Source organism: Oncorhynchus masou, chromosome 31 (genome assembly GCF_036934945.1).
Source record: "Oncorhynchus masou masou isolate Uvic2021 chromosome 31, UVic_Omas_1.1, whole genome shotgun sequence".
Taxonomy (NCBI): domain Eukaryota; kingdom Metazoa; phylum Chordata; class Actinopteri; order Salmoniformes; family Salmonidae; genus Oncorhynchus; species Oncorhynchus masou.
In genome coordinates, this window is record NC_088242.1 from 45,132,282 (window position 1) to 45,157,031 (window position 24,750).

At 42.2% G+C, this 24,750-nt stretch overlaps 1 protein-coding gene across 1 annotated transcript in view; it reads right to left on the minus strand.

Moving 5' to 3' along the window:
- The window catches only part of LOC135523995 (unconventional myosin-Id), a 124,292-nt gene extending 100,218 nt beyond the window's left edge, over positions 1-24,074 (minus strand). The window contains exon 1 of the mRNA XM_064951067.1: positions 23,520-24,074. Coding sequence (XP_064807139.1) covers positions 23,520-23,614 — 95 coding nt within the window. The 5' untranslated portion in view covers positions 23,615-24,074. The remainder of the gene's footprint in view (positions 1-23,519) is intronic.
- Positions 24,075-24,750: the final 676 nt, after the last annotated feature.

The following is a 24,750-nucleotide window of genomic DNA, read 5'->3' on the forward strand; positions in this document are numbered from 1 at the left end:
CAATCTAAAATGTTTTAGCTGACATGGACTGACATAACAAGAGAAAAACTTCTGATGCACAACCCCGGTCCCAAAGAAAACAAGTGGGGGAGAGGGAATTGATGCACAGGCCTACAAAAGGGGGGCTGCCAGTTGCCCATCCCTGATCTATTCAATAACTTGTTTATCTACAGACGATGCCTAGGGGTAAAAGGGCTAGGGGTTGTTTCTGGACAAAGCCAAAAACTGTGTCTAGAGATCCAACAACACGTGGTGGCTGGCTGTTATCAGTGCTTCAAATTGTTGGGGACTTCCAGTAATTAAGACTTGGATAATATCCGGCTGTTTCACTTTTCTCTCTCTACGTGACTATACCATCAAGCAGCATTCTGCTGTCTCTGTTTAGACTGATAGCATGATTTACAGCTTATCTGGCCCAGTGCATGCTGGGTATGACCTTGCAGGGATTATGGTTCTCTCACACTTTTATGGGGCAGTTCATGAGAGAAATGGAAACTGGTGATTCAGGGATAAGTAAAGTTTTTCTACTAGCAGTTAAGGGTTATTTGAGACCATTTTGGGTGATTTCAGCCAATGCAATTGTATAAGAAGTCATAGTTCTGGAAGTGTTTGATTAAATTGAAGAGATATTCACTTCAAAACACCCACTACTGGTCAGGTCATAAATATAAAACAAATATTTAGTCACAGGCATCAATGGACAAATCCAAGACTTTGATAATCTGGATGACAATTTCAAGTCAAAGTACATACTACTGTATATCTGATACAAAATGTTATTCGATGGCCGACTGGCCATTACACCTGAATGAAGCAATCCTAGCATCAATCCCCCCCGCTCTTTCTACATGCATCTACGGGCCTCCTTCTCCTTCAGCGCGTCAAACATCTGGGGACTGCATTAGGAGATTTTCCGCTGCTTTGTAAACCCTGCTTAGTGCTAAACAGCAGCTCCTAGCTCCCACTCCAGCCTGTCTGCCTGGCTGTGGAAGACCAGGGGCCTTCAACACTTAACACTCCCAACCCTTGGCCCAAAGACAAATCAATCTTTATAAGCATATACTGTAGGAGTGGATCTGGATTCCTCCTCTGTACTGTAGCGTAGCTACTGGAGCACAGCTGGAGCAGGGCTGACTGGGTGAGCTCTAACTCCCCTCTGCTCTAATGACAGCACATCTGCAGATTTATGTTTCATATTAGCGCATGAGTTTTAGCCTAGCATGACTAGCATGTGTTCTCATGCACTCCACTTTCATTGGCCCGCCTCTGAATACTTAGGCAATGGGAGCCAGGTGTAAACAGCTTGGCTGGAGATCGGGTGGCTGACAGTAGTGTTTCTTTGTGCCTCGGACCTTTATTGGCTATACCCTGACGGAGAAGATCACAGCTACTTCCTAGGCCAATCCTGAGCTAGGGGAGCTCAGCGAGAGAAGAAAAGATTCATTTTAGTCAGATTAAGTTTCAAGAATTCAATAAAGAGACTTCAGAGTGGGGAGGGGAGTCTGGCTGGCTGTTGGGCCCGTCTGCCGGGCCAATGCGGAACCCGTTTGCACTTTAACACGTTGGCCAGTCCAGTCACTAATGTAAAGGCACAGCAACCAGCACATAGGAGGATGACGATAGGCCACTGGAGAGAGGGAGAGAGAAAGACAAGGCCACCCAAAATAGACTCAGACGTTACTCAGCAGGATATTTCAGGAAAGCACTCGGATTTCTGTCACGGGTAAAAAGAGTGCAGGGAAAAGCACAAAAACAGACAGAAAAGGAGCGAGGAAGACAAAGAGAAAAGGGAGAAGTTACAGATGCAGAATCTTAATTTGACCAGTTTCTCACAGCAAGAAAATTATCCTGCAGCAACAGGAAATGGGAATTATTGTGTTTATTATAATTAGTGGACATTTTTGGGGGGGTTGAAAGAGAGAGGGGGAGCGAGAGAGATGATAAAGCGTGGCTAGATGGCCAGTCAGAGGTGTGTGAAGTGAGTCATGCTCGTGCTGTGAACTGATCTCAGACCCGGCTGTGAAAGCCAGATCCCTCACAGTGCCTCAGGGAACAAAGCCAACAGGTGAACAAAGGGAACAAGAAGAACTGGAGAATTACATGACCTCCGTCCGCCCCAGCCGCTAAACACACAGCAGAATTAGAATGACTCACACTTAAAGCATTCCTGCATGACATGACACACAGGATTCCTGCCAACCACCTTAATAAATCATTCATTCAAAAGTGTCATTCTGATCACTATCCACATGTATGCAACATGTGTCATCGTGTTTAACCTCTTACACTTATGGTGGCGCTATTTCATTTTTGGAAGAAAAACGTTCCCGTTTTAAACAAGATATTTTGTCACAAAAAGATGCTCGACTATGCATATAATTGCTACTGTTCGAAAGAAAACTCTGACGTGTCCAGAAATACAAATATCTTCTCTGTGCGTGCCCTTTAACGTGAGCTTCAGGCAAAACCAAGATGACTTGGCATCCAGGAAATGACAAGGATTTTTGAGGCTCTGTCTTTCATGATCTCCTTATATGGCTGTGAACGCAAGAGGAATGAGTCTGCCCTTTCTGTCGTTTCCCCAAGGTGTCTGCAGCATTGTGACGTATTTGTAGGCAGATCGTTGGAAGATTGACCATAAGAGACCACATTTACCACGTGTCCGCCCGGTGTCCTGCGCCGAAATTGGTGCGCAAAAGTCACCTGCCAGTATTTTTCCATGGGGCACAGAGAGAGAAGCAAGCTTCCACGAACTGCATGTCAATGAAGAGATATGTGAAAAAACACCTTGAGGATTGATTCCAAACAACGTTTGCCATGTTTCGGTCGATATTATGTAGTTAATCCGGAAAAAGTTTCACGTTGTAGGTGACTGCATTTTCGGTTCGTTTCGGTAGCCAGGTGCAATGTAGAAAACGGAACGATTTCTCCTACACACAGACGCTTTCAGGAAACACTGCGCATTTGGTATGTGGCTGGGAGTCTCCTCATTGAAAACATCAGAAGCTCTTCAAAGGTAAATGATTTTATTTATTTGGTTATCTGGCTTTTGTGAAAATGTTGCGTGCTACATGCTACACAAAATGCTATGCTAGCTTTGCATACTCTTACACAAATTAGTCAATTTCTATGGTTCAAAAGCATATTTTGAAAATCTGAGATGACAGTGTTGTTAAGAAAAGGCTAAGCTTGAGAGCAAACGCATTATTTTAATTTTATTTGCGATTTTCAGAAATCGTTAACGTTGCGTTATGCTAATGAGCCTGAGGCTTAGTCACAATCCCGGATCCGGGATGGGGAGTTTCAAGAGGCTAAATTAGTTTCCAGGGGTTTTTCAGCAGAAAGTTGATGTAACAGAGGATGTGGTTCACCTTGTTATAGCATGAGCCAAACAACCTTAGTTGGAAGCCAAATCTGATTGAATCTATCAAGACTTAATCAAGGTCCTCCCAGAGCTTGGACACGTTGCCCTGGGCAGTAAGCATATGCCAGACAGACTGATCTACTGAGTGACTAGTACAGACTCCCTACATAAGATGGGTTACATTATGATCCTACTGTACTATAGACATATCAAGAAGGGGACAGCATAATGGGGGGCGGCCCGGGAGGAATTGCAAGGGAAAAAGAGAGAAAGATGGAGAGAAATCAATAAACTGCATGAGGGATATGACGAGAGAAACATTTGAACGAAAGAGTGGGGAAGAGAGAGGAGGCATTAGAAGGACCACAAACATGGCGCTGGACGCCCAGCGTCCGCCTGCCAACGCACACAGTCCACAAATGAGACGTCTGTGACTCTGAAGCCTGGCGGGACTTATTTTAGGAGGGGAAAGGCTCCAAAAGCACAGCCCTGTTTATGTAAGGGCGGTAATGTGTTTCAGATTACAGGGGGTTGTATGGAAATTCTTGTGGCAAGACTGGCCTTTTCAATGCTGGAGAGCGAGAGAGAAAAGGAAGGAGACATTTTTGAGAAAAGGCTATCCATGTGCTGGTCCTACCTTTTTCAGCTTTAGAAAATAATGCTGTAGGGAATACTGAGGTACTGAGGAAGCAAAAGTCAAGGAAATAGGGAGGGGGAGTACTATATGCTAGGCTAGGGAGGGGTCTAAAATACTACCAAATTGTGCTGAAAAAGAGTAATGGAGTAGAGTCTGGCAGTAGTCTAGTTCAAAAACTCTGATGAATACAGTTTGCTGCTAAAATGTTGAGGATTGCGTCGGACTCAGTGTAAGAGTATACAGCTACCATCCTATAGGTAACTGCCAAAGTAATCGAAACACTTGGCAAATGAGGGATACAAAGTATATTGAAAGCAAGTGCTTCTACACAGGTGTCAATCCTGAGTTAATTAAGCAATTAACATCCCATCATGTTTAGGGTCATGTATAAAAATGCTGAGCAAGACATTATTTTGGCTCCCAATGGATATGCCCCCCATTGAATGACATTGCCCCCATCCAAAGGGCACAAGTGGTCACTGAATGGTTTGATGAGCATGACAACTGTGTAAACCATATGCCATAGCCGTCTCAAAAATCACCAGATTTCATCCCAATTGAAAACTTAAGGAAGATTCTGGAGCATTGCCTGAGAATGTTTGTCACCACCATCGACAAAATTATGGAATTTCTCATGGAAGAATGGTGTCACATCCCTCCAAGAGTTCCAGACACTTGTAGAATCTATGCCAAGGCGCATTGAAGCTGTTCTGCCTCGTGGTGGCCCAACACCCAATTAAAAACACTTTATGTTGGTGTTTCCTTTATTTTGGTAGTTGCCTGTACATTTGCAATGATCTTGTGGGGTGACATTGTCGAAGTCTCCTTCTCGTCATCTGCATTCATCAACATCCATCCACCTTCTTTGCTGTTCTTGGCAAGAGGAACTTTCAGCTGGACAAAGGCAAGTGAGAAGCAGAGAAACGGGACGAGTTCTGTGTCTTTAAATAGTGACTACCACTAAGGGGAGAAGAAAAACTTTAATATGACGGTTTAGGATCTAACATTCCTGGAGGCTGTGGCGTGTTATCGCCAATTATTATTTTTTAGCTCCAGGGTTCAGCAATGTCTGTCAGGACAATGTGTTCTCCTGGAGTTTGTTTTTATCAGGGGAAGAACAAAGGGGGAAGAACAAAGAAAAAATAAATATGCAAGATCTGGCACAAGAAAGACCCTTGGCCAAGTGCTACCATACTGCATTAACTCCAAAAGACTCCTGAAGATCTAATCAAAAACACCTAATTAAATAGTTATTTTACTGCTGCTCTTTAATTACTTGTTACTTTTATTTCTTATTTGTATTTTTTTTAAACTGCATTGTTGGCTCGTAAGTAAGCGTTTCACTGTAAGGTCTACTACACCTGTTGTAAAATTTGGTTGATTTGGTCAAAGGCAATGTATTCCACAATAGATTTGCTTTTCGGACTCCTATAAACTCTCCTCTATGCTAGAAGAGATAGTGTGGTGTTGCATATTAGGCCGACCCTGTATCATGGAAGGAGGAAGTAGAACCTTTCACCTATCCCGTCTGCTTCTGCTCACTGCACCCAAACCGTGGAGACTTTGATCCCAGTGATTGCTCTGCAGGGAAGGAGTCACATGGGAGTCGGGTTGCTATGTTTGGTGTCTCTCATCTCGTCGACGATTCAATCTGCTGTTACGGCAACAAATGAGTGTTTATACGCCTGAAACGGGAGAAGCTGCCAGGCCCTATTTGTCCTGCACTTTAATAGTGGTTAAATACTTAGGATACATGGCAGATACTGGGTTACAGTGGGGCTCAATGGTAGTTTGTGCCACACAGTGTTATTGAGACCTATAGGACACCTACAGGGTGATTAAAAGCCAATGGGAGCGGGAAATATTTTTTGATATCTCAGATTGTTTGTTTCGGCAATTCTCACATATAAACGTCATTAGGAGGAAGGATATTTGACATGTATTTTACATTTGTATCACAAACCATTTTTGAGAAAAATCATGTAAAAGTGGCCACTTTAGGCCCTTTTAAAGATATATATATATATATATACACACACACACTTCCTCCCGTGTACCGGACATGATACAAACAGATCTTGGTGTCATTATACACCTTATCATTCGCTCAAACGTATGGAGTGTGTCTTGATTCTGGAACACACATTTTCACATGAATTTATTCAACAATAAAAAAAAAAATGTATGAATATCTCAAAACAACCTTTTTTATTTTGTTCATTTTTTAAAAAAATGTTGCGTTTGGAACAATCCATTTTTTTTATGGATCAACAAGGGGCGTGGTTAAATTTACACTGAAGGCATCCCGAAAAACGCTTTCAAGGCTCGGTCCACCCAAGTATTTCTTTAGCAGCAAAATCACTGCAACATACTCTACAAGTACGTAACATTTGGGCTCTATAGGCCAGACACAGTCTTACACACACAATTTCACAGAGAAAGCCTTCCATAGCCAGGGATGCCTAACAACTCTCCCTGAGGAATTGGGAGGTGCTTTCATGCAGATGCAGTCCCACTCTGAGCAGGAAGCGGAGCACCAGTTGTGTGTCTAGCCTAGATGAAAATCATATGAGCCTATTCCTCATCGTATTATGTCATCTGAGTATTATTCTTATTTTTATCTTGTCATCATAACTTCCGTATGACTTTAAATCTCAAGACATTGTGCCCTGTCAGCTGATATTCAGACTTAGAGAGGAGATGCAGGAAGCATTTAAAATGTGAAGCCAGTTAAAGACAAATGCCAATGCGAAGAGGCAGCTTTCCTGCTTCCTTTGCCCTCCTCCAGGCGCCATATTCATGGCTCCTTCCTGTTCCAATCCCCTCTTAGAGGAGATCAACAGTCAAACAAATTGGAACAAAGATAGAGACAGAATAAGAGTAGCTTTGAATACTACACGAAAAATACTGCAGTTACTAAGTCATGATGTCCCCAACAAGGGTCACCACCATCTTCATGTTTTGATTAGGTGGAAACCATCAGATAAGGCTGGCAAAATAAACATTCTAGTCTAACCGACCCAACTGGAGGTGATGGGCAGGGTCACTATTACACTAGTTCTAAGCGTTTTTCATGCAAAAAAGTACACATTTTCCAAGGAATGTCTCTAGATCGAGGATGTAGGTTTGGGAGTCAGTGAGAGAAGAGAACAGTCTTAACTGCTGACATGGTGGAGTGGTTATCAGCTATTTAATCTGCAGTATCAGGGACTCCTGTTAGGAAGAAAAAAAAGAAAAAACACCTCTAGTTGTTTTGGAAAACAATTACATTTAATGGCAGCGGTTTGCCAAAAAGTTTTCCTGCAGACCCAGCGACAGACAAAACAACACTGTCAAAGTTCCATATTGCGTGGTAGTGGGTGTGGCCAACGGCACCAATTCCGACCAAATATTTTAGAGGACCTCCGCTTAGCCTCAGAAACAAAATGTTGCAATTTTAAAGCTAATTTCCACAAACATTATAACAAAATCAATACATTTTTTAAATTGTCTAGTTATTATTTTGGTTACTGTTAGTTCTTATTTAAAAATATATAGTTCCATTATTTTTTCTACATACTTTATATCTGTTTTAGGTCATTTGAGGTTACACTGAAAACGTTTTATGTTCTGTTAAATTATGTTTTGGGCGGCAACAATTTAGTGCGAAATGGATATGGGGGAACACTGAGTGGGCTACACCACCAGAGATATTGAGATAAGGATGTTCCAGAATCTGCCATGGTTCGCTTACATTCAGCCTCTTATCTGCTGACTGGTCTGTTGAAGCAGAATTCCCAGGACCTTTACTGGAATTTCAGTTTCCATACAAAACGTTTCCACAAAGAGATTGGGCATCTGCTGGGGATATATTTAGAAAGTTCCTTGGCACTGTGCTCTCGGAGGCCAGACTGCTCGACTTCAAGTCAAACAAAATCAATGTCAACTGGACAAGCAGTCTGGGCCCAGATGTCATCACTAGAACCTTCGTAAGGAGCATAATTAAATATCCTGGCTGTTTCCCCACAACCATCATTACTTAAGTTGCACCACTCATAGAACATTTCCTACATTGTTAGACGCGTTTTTTTTACCTACATAAAGAAGATCTCGGATAAACATTGAATCAAATAAACATCTGTCTCTCTGTGACCGCCGATAACTTCACAACGAAGTTGACTACAAATACTGTGCACTCGGAAATTATTCAGAACTTTTTCAACATTTTGTTATTTTACAGCCTTATTCTATAATGGATAACATTGGTTTTCACCATCATCAAATCTAAACACAATACCCCATTTATGACAAAGCAAAAAAAGTTGTAGAATTTTTTGGGAAAAAATAGAATTTTTGAAAAAACGGAAATATTACATTTACATAAGTATTCAGACTCTTTACTAGGTACTTTGTTAAAGCACCATTGGCAAGTCTTCATGGGTATGAAGTTGCAAGCGTGGTACACCTGCATTTGGAGAGTTTCTCCCATTCTTCTCTGCAGATCCTCTCAAGCTCTGTCAGGTTGGATGGGGCGCGTCGCTGCACAGCTATTTTCAGATCTCTCCAGAGATGGTCAAGCGGGTTCAAGTCCGGGCTCCAGCTGGGCCACTCAAGGACATTCAGAGACTTGTCCTGAAGCCACTCCTGCGTTGTATTGGTTGTGTGCTTAGGGTTGTTGTCCTGTTGGAAGGTGAACCTTCTCCCCAGTCTGAGGTCCTGAGCGCTGTGGAGCAGGTTTTCATCAAGGATCTCTGTACTTTGCTCTGTTCATATTTCCCCTCGATCTGGACTAGTCTCCCAGTCCCTGCCACTGAAAAACATCCCCAAACCTACGACCACCATGCTTCACCATAGGGATGGTATTGGCCAGGTTTCCTCCAGACATGACGCTTGGCATTCGGGCCAAAGAGTCCAATCTTGATTTCATCAGACCAAATAATCTCATTTTTCCATGGTCTGAGAATCCTTTAGGTGCCTTTTGGCAAATTCCAAGTGGGCTGTCATGTGCCTTTTACTGATTAGTGTCTTCCATCTGGCCACTCTACCATAAAGGCCTGATTGGTGGAGTGCTGCAGAGATGCTTGTCCTCCTCGAAGGTTCTCCCATCCACAGTGGAACTCTGCAGCTCTTTCAGAGTGACCATCGGGTTCCTGGTCACCTTCCTGACAAAGGCCTTTCTCCCCCGATTACTCAGTTTGGCCAGCTATGTCTTGGTGGTTCCAAACCTCTTCCATTTAAGAATGAGCGAGGCCACTATGTTCTTGGGGACCTTAAAAGCTGCATAAATGTTATGGTACCCTTCCCCAGATCTGTGCCTCAACACAATCCTGTCTCTGAGCTCTATAGACAATTGGGACAATTCCCAATTCCTGGATTTTGCTCTGACATGCACTGTTGATTGTGGGACCTTATATATACACACACAGGTGTGCGTCTTTCCAAATTATATCCAGTCAATTGAATTTACCACAGGTGGACTCCAGTCAAGTTATAGAAACATCAAGGATGATCAATGGACACAGGATGCACCTGAGCTCAATTTCGAGTCTCACAGCAAAGGGTCTGAATTATTTTTTTATATACACTGCTCAAAAAAATAAAGGGAACACTTAAACAACACAATGTAACTCCAAGTCAATCACACTTCTGTGAAATCAAACTCTCCACTTAGGAAGCAACACTGATTGACAATAAATTTCACATGCTGTTGTGCAAATGGAATAGACAACAGGTGGAAATTATAGGCAATTAGCAAGACACCCCCAATAGGTGCAGGTGGTGACCACAGACCACTTCTCAGTTCCTATGCTTCCTGGCTGATGTTTTGGTCACTTTTGAATGCTGGCGGTGCTTTCACTCTAGTGGTAGCATGAGACGAAGTCTACAACCCACACAAGTGGCTCAGGTAGTGCAGCTCATCCAGGATGGAACATCAATGCGAGCTGTGGCAAGAAGGTTTGCTGTGTCTGTCAGCGTAGTGTCCAGAGCATGGAGGCGCTACCAGGAGATAGGCCATTACATCAGGAGAAGTGGAGGAGGTCGTAGGAGGGCAACAACCCAGCAGCAGGACCGCTACCTCCGCCTTTGTGCAAGGAGGAGCAAGAGGAGCACTGCCAGAGCCCTGCAAAATGACCTCCAGCAGGCCACAAATGTGCATGTGTCTGCTCAAACGGTCAAAAACAGACTCCATGAGGGTGGTATGAGAGGAAGGCATTGATGTTATGGACTGGCCCGCCCGTTCCCCAGACCTGAATCCAATTGAGCCCATCTGGGACATCATGTCTCGCTCCATCCACCAACGCCACGTTGCACCACAGACTGTCCAGGAGTTGGCGGATGCTTTAGTCGGGGTCTGGGAGGAGATCCCTCAGGAGACCATCCGCCACCTCATCAGGAGCATGCCCAGGCGTTGTAGGGAGGTCATACAGGCACGTGGAGGCCACACACACTACTGAGCCTCATTTTGACTTGTTTAAAGGACATTACATCAAAGTTGGATCAGCCTGTAGTGTGGTTTTCCACTTTAATTGAGTGTGACTCCAAATCCAGACCTCCATGGGTTGATAAATTTGATTTCCATTGATAATTTTTGTGTGATTTTGTTGTCAGCACATTCAACTATTTAAAGAAAAAAGTATTTAATAAGAATATTTCATTCATTCAGATCTAGGATGTGTTATTTTCATGCTCCCTTAATTTTTTTGAGCAGTGTACATTTGCAGAAATTTCAACAAAAACATGTTTTTGCTTTGTCATTATGGACTATTGTGTGTAGACTGATAAGGACAATAATTAATTCAATTTAGAATGAGGCTGTAACATAACAAAATGAGGAAAAGTGAAGGGGTCTGAATACCATTCAAATGCAATGCACATAGTTGCCAAAGTATTTGCAATTGTTACAAACAAGCGAAGGATAAAAGATGCTTGAGATGACTGCATTCAAATATAAATATCCTATAGTATAGGCTGAGCCTATATTTAAAAAATATTGAAAGCAAATTACGGACTCCTCTTTGAATCTGCATATTTCTCCAAAGTTCAGTTGTCCGGAGTCTGTCAGGACCTAGGATCAATGGAGATACTCAAGTTTTTTAAACCTGTATCTCTTGACACATTCATGAAAATAGTAGAGGCCTCTAAACCGTCAAGCTGCATACTGGACCCTATTCCAATTAAACTACTGAAAGAGCTACTTCCTGTGCTTGGCCCTCATATGTTGAACATAATAAATGGCTCCCTATCCACCGGATGTGTACGAAATTCACTAAAAGTGGCAGAAATAAAGCCTCTCGAAAAAGCACAACTTTGACCAGGATTTTTTTTTTTTTACTTATTGGCCTATATAGATTCTCCCATTCATCAAAAAAAAATATGTAAAAGCGGTTGCGCAGAAACTCACTGCCTTCCTGAAGACAACTAACGTATACTAAACGCTTCAGTCTGGTTTTAGACCTTAGTGTCAAAAGCAGCACTAAGGTCAAGGAGCACTATCGATCACCACATTCTTTTGGAGAGATTGGAAACCCTAACTGGTCTACACGGACAAGTTCTTGCCTGGTTTAGATCTTATCTGTCTGAAAGATATCTGTTTGTCTCCGTGGATGGTTTGTCCTCTGACAAATCAGGATTCCGTTTTAAGACCCATATTGTTTTCACTATTTATTCTACCTCAGTGATGTCATTCGGAAAACATCAACTTTCACTGCTATGCGGACGACACACAGCTGTACATTTCGATGAAAGATGTTGAAGCCCTAAAATTGTTTACCCCGGAAGCCTCTGAAACAGACATACGTAAGTGGATGGCTGCAAATCATTTACTTTTAAACTCAGACAAAACAGAGATGCTAGTTCTAGGTCCCAAAAAACAAAGATCTGCTGTTGGATCTGACAATTAATATTGATGGATGTACAGTCGTCTAAAATAAAACAGAAGGACTTCGGCGTTACTCTTGACAATGATCTCTCTTTTGACGAACATATGAAGAATATTTCAAGGACAGCTCCCCCCCATCTTTGTAAAAGTTTTGTACAAAAATTATGCAGAAATCCCTGTTTTTGTCACTTCTAGATTAGACTACTGCAATGCTCTATTCTCCGGCTACCCAGATAAAGCACTAAATAAACTTAGAGCTAAACACGGCTGCTAGAATCTTGACTAGAACCAAACAATTTGATCATATTACTCCAGTGCTTGCTTCTGTACACTGGCTTCCTGTTAAGGCTAGGGCTCATTTCAAGGTATTACTTCGAACTTACATTCTAAGCATTACATGGGCTTGCTCCTACCGATCGCTTCGTTTGGTCCTGCCGTACATATCTATAAGTACGCTATGGTCACAAGACGCAGGCCTCCTTATTGTGCCTAGAATTTCTAAGCAAACAGCTGGAGGCAGGGCTTTCTCCTATAGAACTCAATTGTCATGGAATGGTCTGCCTATCCACGTGAAAGAAGCAGACTCAGTCGACCTTTAAGTCTTTACTGAAGACTCATCTCTTCCGTATATCTTATGATTGAGTGGAGTCTGGCCCAGGGGTGCGAAGGTGAATGGCAAGGCACTGGCGCAAAGAACTGCCCATGCGGTCTCTGCCCGGCCGGCTCCACTGGGATTCTCTGCCTCTGACCCGATTACAGGGGCTTACTAGTGCTCTTCCATGTCATACCTAGGAGGGGTGTGTCACTTGAGTCAGACGTGATCTTCCTGTCTGGTTTTGCACCCCCTCGGGCTTCTGCGGTGGGGGAGGTCTTCGTGGGCTATACTCAGCCTGGTGTCAGGGTAGTCTGAAGATATCCCTCTAGGGGTGTGGGGGCTGTACTTTGGCAGAGTGGGTGGGGTTATATCCTGCCTGGTTGACCCTGTACAAGGGATGGGGCCACAGTGTCCCCTGACCCACCCCTGTCTCAGCCTCCAGTATCTATGCTGCAATAGTGCCCCTGTGCCGGTGGGCTAGGGTCAGTCTGTTATATTCTCCTGACTTATCTGTTGTCCTGTCTGAATTGAAGTATGCTCCCTCTAATTCATTCATTCCAAGATGGCATAGCAGTTCAGACGTCTTTTGTCCTCATATATATATATATAAGCTTCTGGCTAGCTTCTTGGAGGATTACAGATGAGGTAAATAATACTTTTTTTATAAATATAAATTGGTGAGGTGGGTTGCAGGAGAGTGTTTTGAAGATGAGTTTATGGAAAATTAAAAAAAATATATATAAAAAGGTATATGAAAAAAGTTGTGTGTGTGTGTGTGTGTGTGTGTGTGTGTGTGTGTGTGTGTGTGTGTGTGTATGTATGTATATATATATATATATACATATATATATATATACACACACACACACACACATATATATACATCTACTCCTATTCCCCAGGCGCTCTCTTCGACTTCTGTAACCGTAATAGCCATGGTTTCATGCATGTTAACATTAGAAGCCTCCTCCCTAAGTTTGTTCTATTCACTGCTTTTAGCACACTGCCAACCCGGATGTTCTAGCTGTGTCTGAATCCTGGCTTAGGAAGACCACCCAAAATTCTGAAATTTTAATCCCAAACTACAACCTATTCAGACAAGATAGAACTGCCAAAGGGGGCGGTGTTGCAATCTACTGCAAAGATAGCCTGCAGAGTTCTGTCCTACTATACTATACTATTGATCTCATCCCGTCAGTAGAGGATGCCTAGATATTTTTTTTAAATGCCTTCCTAACCATCTTAAATAAACATGCCCCATTCAAGAAATTTAGAACCAGGAACAGATATAGCCCTTGGTTCTCCCCAGACCTGACTGCCGTTAACCAACACAAAAACATCCTATGGCGTTCTGCATTAGCATCGAACAGCCCCCGTGATATGCAGCTGTTCAGGGAAGCTAGAAACCATTATACACAGGCAGTTAGAAAAGCCAAGGCTAGCTTTTTCAAGCAGAAATTTGCTTCCTGCAACACTAACTCAAAAACGTTCTGGACACTGTAAAGTCCATGGAGAATAAGAACACCTCCTCCCAGCTGCCCACTGCACTGAAGATAGGAAACACTGTCACCACTGATAAATCCACCATAATTGAGAATTTCAATAAGCATTTTTCTACGGCTGGCCATGCTTTTCACCTGGCTACTCCTACCCCGGTCAACAGCACTGCACCCCCCACAGCAACTCGCCCAAGCCTTCCCCATTTCTCCTTCTCCCAAATCCAGTCAGCTGATGTTCTGAAAGAGCTGCAAAACCTGGACCCCTACAAATCAGCCGGGCTAGACAATCTGGACCCTTTCTTTCTAAAATTATCTGCCAAAATTGTTGCCACCCCTATCACTAGCCTGTTCAACCTCTCTTTCGTGTCGTCTGAGATTCCCAAAGATTAGAAAGCAGCTGCGGTCATCCCCCTCTTCAAAGGGGGGGGGACACACTCTTGACCCAAACTGCTACAGACCTATATCTATCCTATCATGCCTTTCTAAGGTCTTCGAAAGCCAAGTCAACAATCAGATTACCGACCATTTCGAATCTCACCATACCTTCTCTGCTATGCAATCTGGTTTCAGAGCTGGTCATGGGTGCACCTCAGCCACGCTCAAGGTCCTAAACGATATCTTAACCGCCATCGATAAGAAACATTACTGTGCAGCCGTATTCATTGATCTGGCCAAGACTTTCGACTCGGTCAATCACCACATCCTCATCGGCAGACTCGACAGCCTTGGTTCCTCAAATGATTGCCTCGCCTGGTTCACCAACTACTTCTCTGATAGAGTTCAGTGTGTCAAATCGGAGGGTCTGCTGTCTGGACCTCTGCCAGTCTCTATGGGGGTGCCACAGGGTTCAATTCTTGGACCGACTCTCTTCTCTGTATACATCAATGAGGTCGCTCTTGCTGCTGGTGAGTCTCTGATCCACCTCTAAGCAGACGACACCATTCTGTATACTTCTGGCCCTTTTTTGGACACTGTGTTAACAACCCTCCAGGCAAGCTTCAATGCCATACAACTCTCCTTCCGTGGCCTCCAATTGCTCTTAAATACAAGTAAAACTAAATGCATGCTCTTCAACCGATCGCTACCTGCACCTGCCCGCCTGTCCAACATCACTACTTTGGACGGCTCTGACTTAGAATACATGGACAACTACAAATACTTAGGTGTCTGGTTAGACTGTAAACTTCCAGACCCATATCAAATATCTCCAATCCAAAGTTAAATCTAGAAATGGTTTCCTATTTCGCAACAAAGCATCCTTCACTCATGCTGCCAAACATACCCTTGTAAAACTGACCATCCTACCAATCCTCGACTTTGGCGATGTCATTTACAAAATAGCCTCCAATACCCTACTCAACAAATTGGATGCAGTCTATCACAGTGCAATCCGTTTTGTCACCAAAGCCCCATATACTACCCACCATTGCGACCTGTACGCTCTCGTTGGCTGGCCCTCGCTTCATACTCGTCGCCAAACCCACTGGCTCCATGTCATCTACAAGACCCTGCTTGGTAAAGTCCCCGCTCGCTGGTCACCATAGCATCTCCCACCTGAAGCACACGCTCCAGCAGGTATATCTCGCTAGTCACCCCCAAAACCAATTCTTTCTTTGTCCGCCTCTCCTTCCAGTTCTCTGCTGCCAATGACTGGAACGAACTACAAAAATCTCTGAAACTGGAACACTTATCTCCCTCACTAGCTTTAAGCACCAACTGTCAGAGCAGCTCACAGATCACTGCACCTGTACATAGCCCACCTATAATTTAGCCCAAACAACTACCTCTTTCCCTACTGTATTTAATTTTTTTTTTTTGCTCCTTTGCACCCCATTATTTTTATTTCTACTTTGCACATTCTTCCACTGCAAATCTACCATTCCAGTTTTTACTTGCTATATTGTATTGACTTTGCCACCATGGCCTTTTTTGCCTTTACCTCCCTTATCTCACCTCATTTGCTCACATCGTATACAGACTTGTTTATACTGTATTATTGACTGTATGTTTGTTTTACTCCATGTGTAACTCTGTGTCGTTGTATGTGTCGAACTGCTTTGCTTTATCATGGCCAGGTCGCAATTGTAAATGAGAACTTGTTCTCAACTTGCCTACCTGGTTAAATAAAAGGTGAAATAAATAAATAAAATAATTCTCTCTCCCTCCCCTACCGGAGGAGCTGAGCCCTAAGACCATGCCTCAGGACTACCTGGCCTGATGACTCCTCGCTGTCGCCAGTCCACCTGGTTATGCTGATGCTCCAGTTTAAACTGTTCTGCCTGCGGCTAATAAACCCTGACCTGTTCACCAGAAGTGCTACATTATACCGGACCTGCTGTTTCCACATCTGCTCTCTCAAAAAGCCAATTGTCATTTACTCCTAGGACCATCTACAACCCTGCTGGTCATCTATGAACATCATGAAGAACAATCTGGCCTTAATGGCCATGTACTCTTATAATCTCCATCTGGCACAGCCAGAAGAGGATCGGCCACCCATCGAGCCTGGTTCCTTTCTAGGTTTCTTCCTAGGGAGTTTTTTAGCCACTGTGCTTCTACATCTGCAATGCTTATTGTTTGGGGTTTTAGGCTGGGTTTCTGTATAACACTTTGTCACATCTGCTGATGTAAAAGGGCTTTATAAATACACTTGATTGACTCAATTGAGTTCTATTTTCCTAGTTGTAGGCTATATTTATTTCTGTATTTTTTCTCTCAATGTATTTAATGATGTGTAATAACATGGGAGCAATGATGTACCACATCTGCGATTTAGTGCATTATTAAGATGTCTCAATATTTGCAGCCATACAGTATATACTGAACAAAATTATTAATGCAACATGTAAAGAGTTGGTCTGATGTTTCATGAAATTAAATAAAAGATCCCAGATATTTTCCAAATGCAGAAAAAGCTTATTTCGCTCAAATTGTGTGTACAAATATGTTTACATCCAGGTTAGTGAGCATTTCTCATTTGCCAATATAGTCCAGCCACCTGACAGGTGTGGCATATCAAGAAGCTGATTATACAGCATGATCATTACACAGGTGCACCTTGTGCTGGGGACAATTAAAGGCAACTCTGAAATGTTCAGTTGTGTCACAAACCACAATGCCACAGATGTCTCAAGTTGAGGGAGCATGCAATTGGTATGCTAGCTACAGGAATGTCCACCAGTGATGTCGCCAGAGAATTTAATGTTAATTTCTATACCATAAACCGCCTCCAACATTTTAGAGAATTTGGCAGTACTTTCAACCAGCCTCACAACTGCAGACCCTATGTGACCAGCCCAGAACCTCCACATCTGGCTTCTTCACCTGCAATCAGCCATCCGGACAGCTAATGAAACAGAGGAGTATTTCTGTCTGCAATAAAGCCCCTTTGAGGTGAAAAACTCATTATGATTGGCTAGGCCTGGTTGCTAGCTAGCATTAAACTTATCTTATAAAAAACAATCATAATCACTAGTTAACTGCACATGGTTGATGATATTACTAGATATTATCTAGCGTGTCCTGCGTTGCATATAATCTGACTGAGCATACAAGTATCTAAGTATCTGACTGAGTGGTGGTAGGCAGAAGAAGGCGCGTAAACATTCATTCAAACAGCACTTTCATGCGTTTTGCCAGCAGCTTTTCGTTGTGCGTCAAGCATTGCGCTGTTTATGACTTCAAGCCTATCAACTCCCGAGATGAGGCTGGTGTAACCGAAGTGAAATGGCTAGCTAGTTAGCGGGTGCTAACAGCGTTGCAAACGTCACTAGCTTTGAGCCTTCTAGTAGGTGTCCCCCTTGCTCTGCATGGGTAACGCTGCTTCGATGGTGGCTGTTGTCGTTGTGTTGCTGGTTCGAGCCCAGGGAGGAGCGAGGAGAGCTATACTGTTACACTGGCAATACTAAAGTGCCTATAAGAACATCCAATAGTCAAAGGTTAATGAAATACAAATGGTATAGAAGGAAATATTCCTATAATAATAACTACAACCTAAAACTTCTTACCTGGGAATATGGAAGACTCATGTTAAAAGGAACCACCAGCTTTCATATGTTCTCATGTTCTGAGCAAGGAACTGAAACGTTAGCTTTCTTACATAGCACATATTGCACTTTTACTTTCTTCTCCAACACTTTGTTTTTGCATTATTTAAACCAAATTGAACATGTTTCATTATTTACTTGAGGCTAAATTGATTTATGATGTATTATATTAAGTTAAAATAAGTGTTCATTCAGTATTGTTGTAATTGTCATCAGCTTTTTTGGTCCTCCAATAAATCGGTATCGGCCGACCTCTAGCACAAACCCACCGTTGCTGGAGCAGACAGGACTGGCAAAAAGTGCTCTTCACAGCTAAGTCACAGTTTTGTCTCAGCAGGGGTGATGGTCTGATTCGCATTTATCGTCGAAGGAATGAGCGTTACACCGAGTCCTGTACTCTGGAGTGGGATCAATTTGGAGGTGGAGGGTCTGTCATGGTCTGGGGCAGTGTGTCACAGCATCATTGGATTGAGGTTGTCATCATTGCAGGCAATCTCAACGCTGTGCTTTACAGAAGACATCCTCCTCCCTCATGTGGTACCTTTTCTGCAGGCTCATCCTGACATGACCCTCCAGCATGGCAATGTCAACAGCCATACTGCTCGTTCTGTGCGTGATTTCCTGCAATGTCAATGTTCTGCCACGGCCAGCGAAGAGCCCGGATCTCAATCCCATTGAGCACGTCTGGGACCTGTTGGATCAGTGGGTGAGGGCAAGGACGATTCCCCCCCGAAATTTCCGGAAACTTGCAGGTATCTTGGTTAAAGAGTGTGGCAACATCTCACAACAAGAACTGTCAAATCTGGTGCAGTCCATGAGGAGGATATGCACTGCAGTACTTAATGCAGCTGGTGGCCACACCAGATACTGACTGTTACTTTTTGACCCCACCTTTGTTCAGAGACACGTTATTACATTTGTTAGTCACATGTCTGCGGAACTTGTTCAGTTTGTCTCAGTTGTTGAATCTTGTTATGTTCATACAAATATTTACACATGTATAAACGCAGTTGACAGTGAGGACTTTTCTTTTTATGCTGAGTTTACAAGGGGTACCGGTACCGAGTCAATGTGAGGGTGTACAGGTGAGTCGAGGAAATACATAGATTAGGGCCTACAGCATTTATTTCATTTGACTGATTTCCTTATATGAACAGTAAAAATCATTGACATTGTTGCATTTATATTTTTGTTCAGTATATACAGTACCAGTAAAAAGTTGACACCCCTACTCATTTAATGTATTTGTTACAATGTATAATAATAGTGAAGACATCAAAACTATAAATAACACATATGGAACTATGTAGTAACCAAAAGAAAGTGTTAAATCAAAATATATTTTATATTTGAGATTCTTCAAAGCAGCCACCCTTTGCCTTGATGACAGATTGGCACAATTTTCATTCTCTCAACTAGCTTGATGGTGTAGGTCACCTGGAATGCATTTCAATTGACATGTGTGCCTTGTTAAAAGTTCATTTGTGAAATTTCCTTCCTTCCTAATGCATTTGAGCCAATCAGTTGTGCGGTGACAAGGTAGGGGTGGTTTACAGAAGATGGCTTTTCTACCCCCAAAAAAGTCCATATTATGGCAAGAACAGCTCAAATAAGCAAAGAGAAATGACAGCCCATCATTACCTAAAATACATGAAGGTCAGTCAATGTGGAACCAAAAAGTGTTGATGAAACTGGCTCTCATGAGGACCGCCACAGGAAAGGAAGACCCAGAGTTACCATTGCTGCAGAGGTTAAGTTCATTAGAGCTACCAGCCTCAAAAATTGCAGAACAAAAATGCTTCATAGAGTCCAAGTAACAGACATCTCTACATCAACTGTTCAGAGGAGACTGCGTGAATCAGGCCTTCATGGTTGAATTGCTGCAAAGAAACCACTACTAAAAAGGACACTAATAAGAAGGGACTTGCGTGGACCAAGAAAAACACGAGCAATGGACATTAGACCAGTTTAAATCTGTCCTTTGGTTTGATGAGTCCAAATTTGAGATTTTTGGTTCCAACCACCGTGTCTTTGTGAGAGTAGGTGAACGGATGATCTCTGTATGTGTAGTTCCCACCGTGAAGCATGGAGGATGAGGTGTGATGGTTTGGGGGTGCTTTGCTGGTGACACTGATTTGTCTGTGATTTATTTAGAATTCAAGGTACACTTAATCAGCATAGATACCACAGCATTCTGCAGCGATACGCCATCCCATCTGGTTTGCGCTTAGTGGGACTATCATTTGTTTTTCAACAGGACAATAACCCAACACACCTCCAGGCTGTGTAAGGGCTATTTGACCATGAAGAATGATGGAGTGCTGCAACAGATGACCTTGCCTCCACAATCACCCGACTTCAACCCAATTGAGATGGTTTGGGATGAGTTGGACCGCAGAGTGAAGGAAAAGTGTGGGAAATCCATCAAGACTGTTGGAAAAGCATTCCAGTTGAAGCTGGTTGAGAGAATGCCAAGCGTGTGCAAAGCTGTCATCAAGGCAAAGGGTGGCTACTTGGAAGAATATAAAATATATTTTGATTTGTTTAACACTTTCTTAGTTATTACATGAGACCCATTGCAGGATGTCAAGTTATTTGTTTATTTGTGCAAATACAAATATTGGAGAGGCCACCTAGAAAATAAGATCTGTTGGTAAGCTATATTACTAATACTCAGGAAACTATAGAACCTGAAGTCTGGTTCTCTGCCATTACCATAACATCATAAATACTTTCCATAAGCCTAAAAGTCTAAAACATGGCCCTGTAAGCTAACATTCAGCCCAATGCTATTACTCCTATATATCAAACAGCTCAAGGTGTCCTTAATTGAAATGGTTGTCAGCAATAAGTGTGAGTTGCACTTTTATGTAGTCAAAGTTTTTCTATTATATTGACAAGATATTCGAGTGACCGCTCTAACAATGTCCTCAAAGATGGAAGGCAGGCGGAAGGAGGCGAGATCAGGTGGGATCACTCTAGCCAATGAGAGGGCAGATTTGTGTAAAGAACAGGCCATGGAGATAGATAGAGGACTCATCTTTGTATCTGTGCTATTATAGTGTCTGTGACAGCATGGGCAGCACCATTGAGGATTATAAAGCAGTACATGTTCATATTCATTGGCTGACTGCTCCCAAATCATAGGAATCCCCACCCAGTTGACTACTTTAAAATGGTGGAAGCCCTCAATGGCAATGTCCATATGAAAATGGGTTATATCCATGAGTCCTCCATCTACCTCTATGACAACAGGCAAAACTCTGATACAAAGTCTGGGTTTTTTAAGTTGACAAAATGCCACGTGTCCACTTATATCAGAGCATTCGTAACAACCTGACCACTATGAAAATTATTTTTTATCAAATAAGCCTCACGTAGCAAATTAGTGTTGACCAAATTCAACACGCTCTCATTGACCTACATACAAAAATATAAACCTCTCGCTTCACCTCTTTCTCTCAGATGTAGGCAAGAGGTGCTCAGGAAAACCGACTAGAGGGTCATTTCAGCAAGCCATGTCACCCACCATCTCAATTTTTTTTATTATTGTTTTTTTTGTTGTTGTTAGAAACAGAAAAGCACTCCGGCAACATTATTTTGCTGAATTATAAATAGATCTCTGAGAAATGAAGCTACCTGATTGCACCCAAATTGGCCGATTTAATTTGTATGATTCATACATATAATATGCAATCATTATAGAACCTAACAACCGATTTGCCCCAAACTTTTTTCTAACAATGAGTAAGATATGAGGAATTCAAAGAAATGGTAAAAAGCCGCACATGGATATAGCATCAGTTCTGTGTCTGATGAGAACCCCCCTATAATCTATAAGTAACATCATTGAGTTGTCCATAGACTGTTTATTCCTTTACATTGAGGGAGGGGGGCCAAAAAACCTGGCAATATCTGGAAGTTGGATGGGACATAAACCTAAAAACTTCAATGACTAATTTCTCTGAACAGGAGAAAAATAAATCAAAGAATAAATTACATTGGATGAAGAAACAATACTCCGACCCTCAGCTCCATACTACTTGTCAGACACAGACAAACTGACACTATATACTTTTTGTTGGGGTGGGATTGGTGTGGGACTTTGTCCATTTCTTTGGATTCTAAGTCATAGTTAGAAAATAAGTATAGTCCAAATCAAATGTTAGCTATTATATGTATTGAATATTATATGAATCCCATAAATTAAAAAAGCCAATTTGGTGAAATTAGTTTCTTAGAGATCAAATTACATTTCAACAAAATAATGTGGAAGTACTGCTAATCTTATCTGTTTCTAACAACAACAAAAAACAATTTCAGAACAATCTGAGATGGGTGTCAAAATCCTCTTTCTTGTGTTTTTGGAGGTGGAACGACCCTACAACTGTTCAGAATCATTTTACTGTATTGTCAGAAAAGAAAGCATTTGGGAGAATTCTACTAGAATCAAATCTGTCCATATTCAAGTCAAACAGGAATAGGCCTACTATTACATAAAAAAAAATGCCTCCCATCCACACGTCCCCACCCTGACATTAGATGGGGGTGTCAGAAACCACATGCAAAGTTGCATGCAGCTGCAGCAGAGGGCAAGGGAAGTGAGTGACTTCAAATCTCTACCACATTCACCTTCCCAAATGACATCAACCCACTGAAACCACTCAGGATGCAAAATAGCCTAGGGCGATCTGTTTGTTCAGATGATGCTTTTCACTGTGATTCTCTGGGTGGAGCCCCACTCACACACAGCATGGCTCATAGAATTACCAGTCTGACAAATACAACATCTCAGAGGAATGCTCCTCGGTGTCCCGTCAGAACAGGTTCCAATAGGAAACAATGCCCATTGTTCTGTCTGACCTGCAGTGGATGAATGGTCAAAATAATAAATGTATGCAAACAAAACATGAGGAATAGTTCTCACATGATAATTCCTGTAGTAAAGGCCAAGAAATAAAACTGTTGTTCCTTGTTCCCACAGCGAAATGACAATGAATAACTGGGACATCTATGACAAACAAAGTTGCTCTGTTAGATGTACACTCCATAATGGAACGTTAATTCCATTCCAATTACACACTCTTCAATAGTATTTTACGGGCTGTGGTACTGGCGATCTGACAAAACAAGTTAAACAACTCATACCATTTTCTCGTAAGGTGTGGTGTAAGAATGTAGCACTGCAAGTGCAACAGTTCATTGCAACAACGAACCTCTAAATAACATTGTAACTCTGACCTGTCAAAATGAGCAGCAAAAGCACTCAAGCACCTCAGGTGCTTGGAAACCACTCATACATTAGTCAGTCTCAGTCCTAAACACAAGGCTCCAATCTAATGAAAATAAAACAAGTATCATTATTTAGGCTTAAATGCTAACAAAAGCATACAAGGTAACATGATTTTTATGAACCACGCTGGTCCTTACAGTAGGCTAGGCTGCGCCTAATATATATATATAATATGTGTTGATATACTGACACAGCAAAGGTGAACGACCGTGGACGCCACTGCCTACCTGAGCTTTAGGTTAGCAATGAATTCCTCCAAAGAAACGCTGTCCAGAAGAACAAAGTCAGCCTTTCCAAACTCCAGACTCTCGTGTTCTGCCATGTTGTATTTTGGTCCCCCAAAAAATATCGGGTCAGGGGAAAATATCTATATATTTTTTTATAAAAGAAAACTTCACTGTTTTGAAGCGAATTGCTCCTCCGCCACACCAGGTAAACGATGGTGAGCTCGTCAGTCCACCGATTCAAGCGCTAAATGATCGATGAGCATGGTCTTCGTTCGTCTAATCAGCAGTATGTGTCATACATTGTTATTTTTTTTACACATTTTGAGTAAGCTGAACAAATAAGCACGCTAGGAAACGACACAAAAACAGCCAAACTAAACCAATAGCAAAACGTATATCAATTTTTTTTTTTATCTCATTACTCGACCCGGTTTGAAAAAGTAATGGTTATTCCAGAATATGTATTCACATCCAGACAGACTTGTTGCTTTCGACGAGAAGGTATGGTTACACTAACGCCTATCCATAGAGCCCTTTCCTTGAATTTCTCGTCTCGACTTTATACATACGAATAGAATCCCACCCGCCTCCCGACGCTCCTCCTTCTGAACGTGTCGGGTGTGTAAGTTTGAAAATATTACACAAATCCCCCAAGACCAATACTGAACAGTTTAGTACATTTCTCGGGGATGGCGAGTCATTTTGACGAGTTCTCCAAAGAAAATTCAGGTACGGTCATGGCCTCAAATGATGCCCTATAATGATACCATATAAGGAAACATTCATTGCCTACAATTTATCTTACATGCAGGCCTACCATTTGTGACATTGGGTACTTTGTGTGTGTCAAAAAAAATACGATTTAAAAAGACATAGCCTAATAAATATATAACAAATTGTTAAACTAACTCAACTCCCTGTCACAGAATTTGGACCACTTATCTGACCATGTATATGATGAGGATGAACATATGACAAAAACACTTATAGTTTCTTGGAAGTAGGCCTACTGAACACTGCCAAACTCAAACTCAATACATAGGTTTACGAGAGACAGCTGATGCTGCGGTACAATCTGGTTTATCACTTCACTGATGCTGCTGCAATCTGCCTACTAATGGCAATTGTATACGCTAGTATGCCATCTTGTGTTTCAGAGAGGTATTAATTTATAATATCTTACTACTGTACTGTAATCGTATTGAAATGCAGAAGGCCTGTCAGTGATATA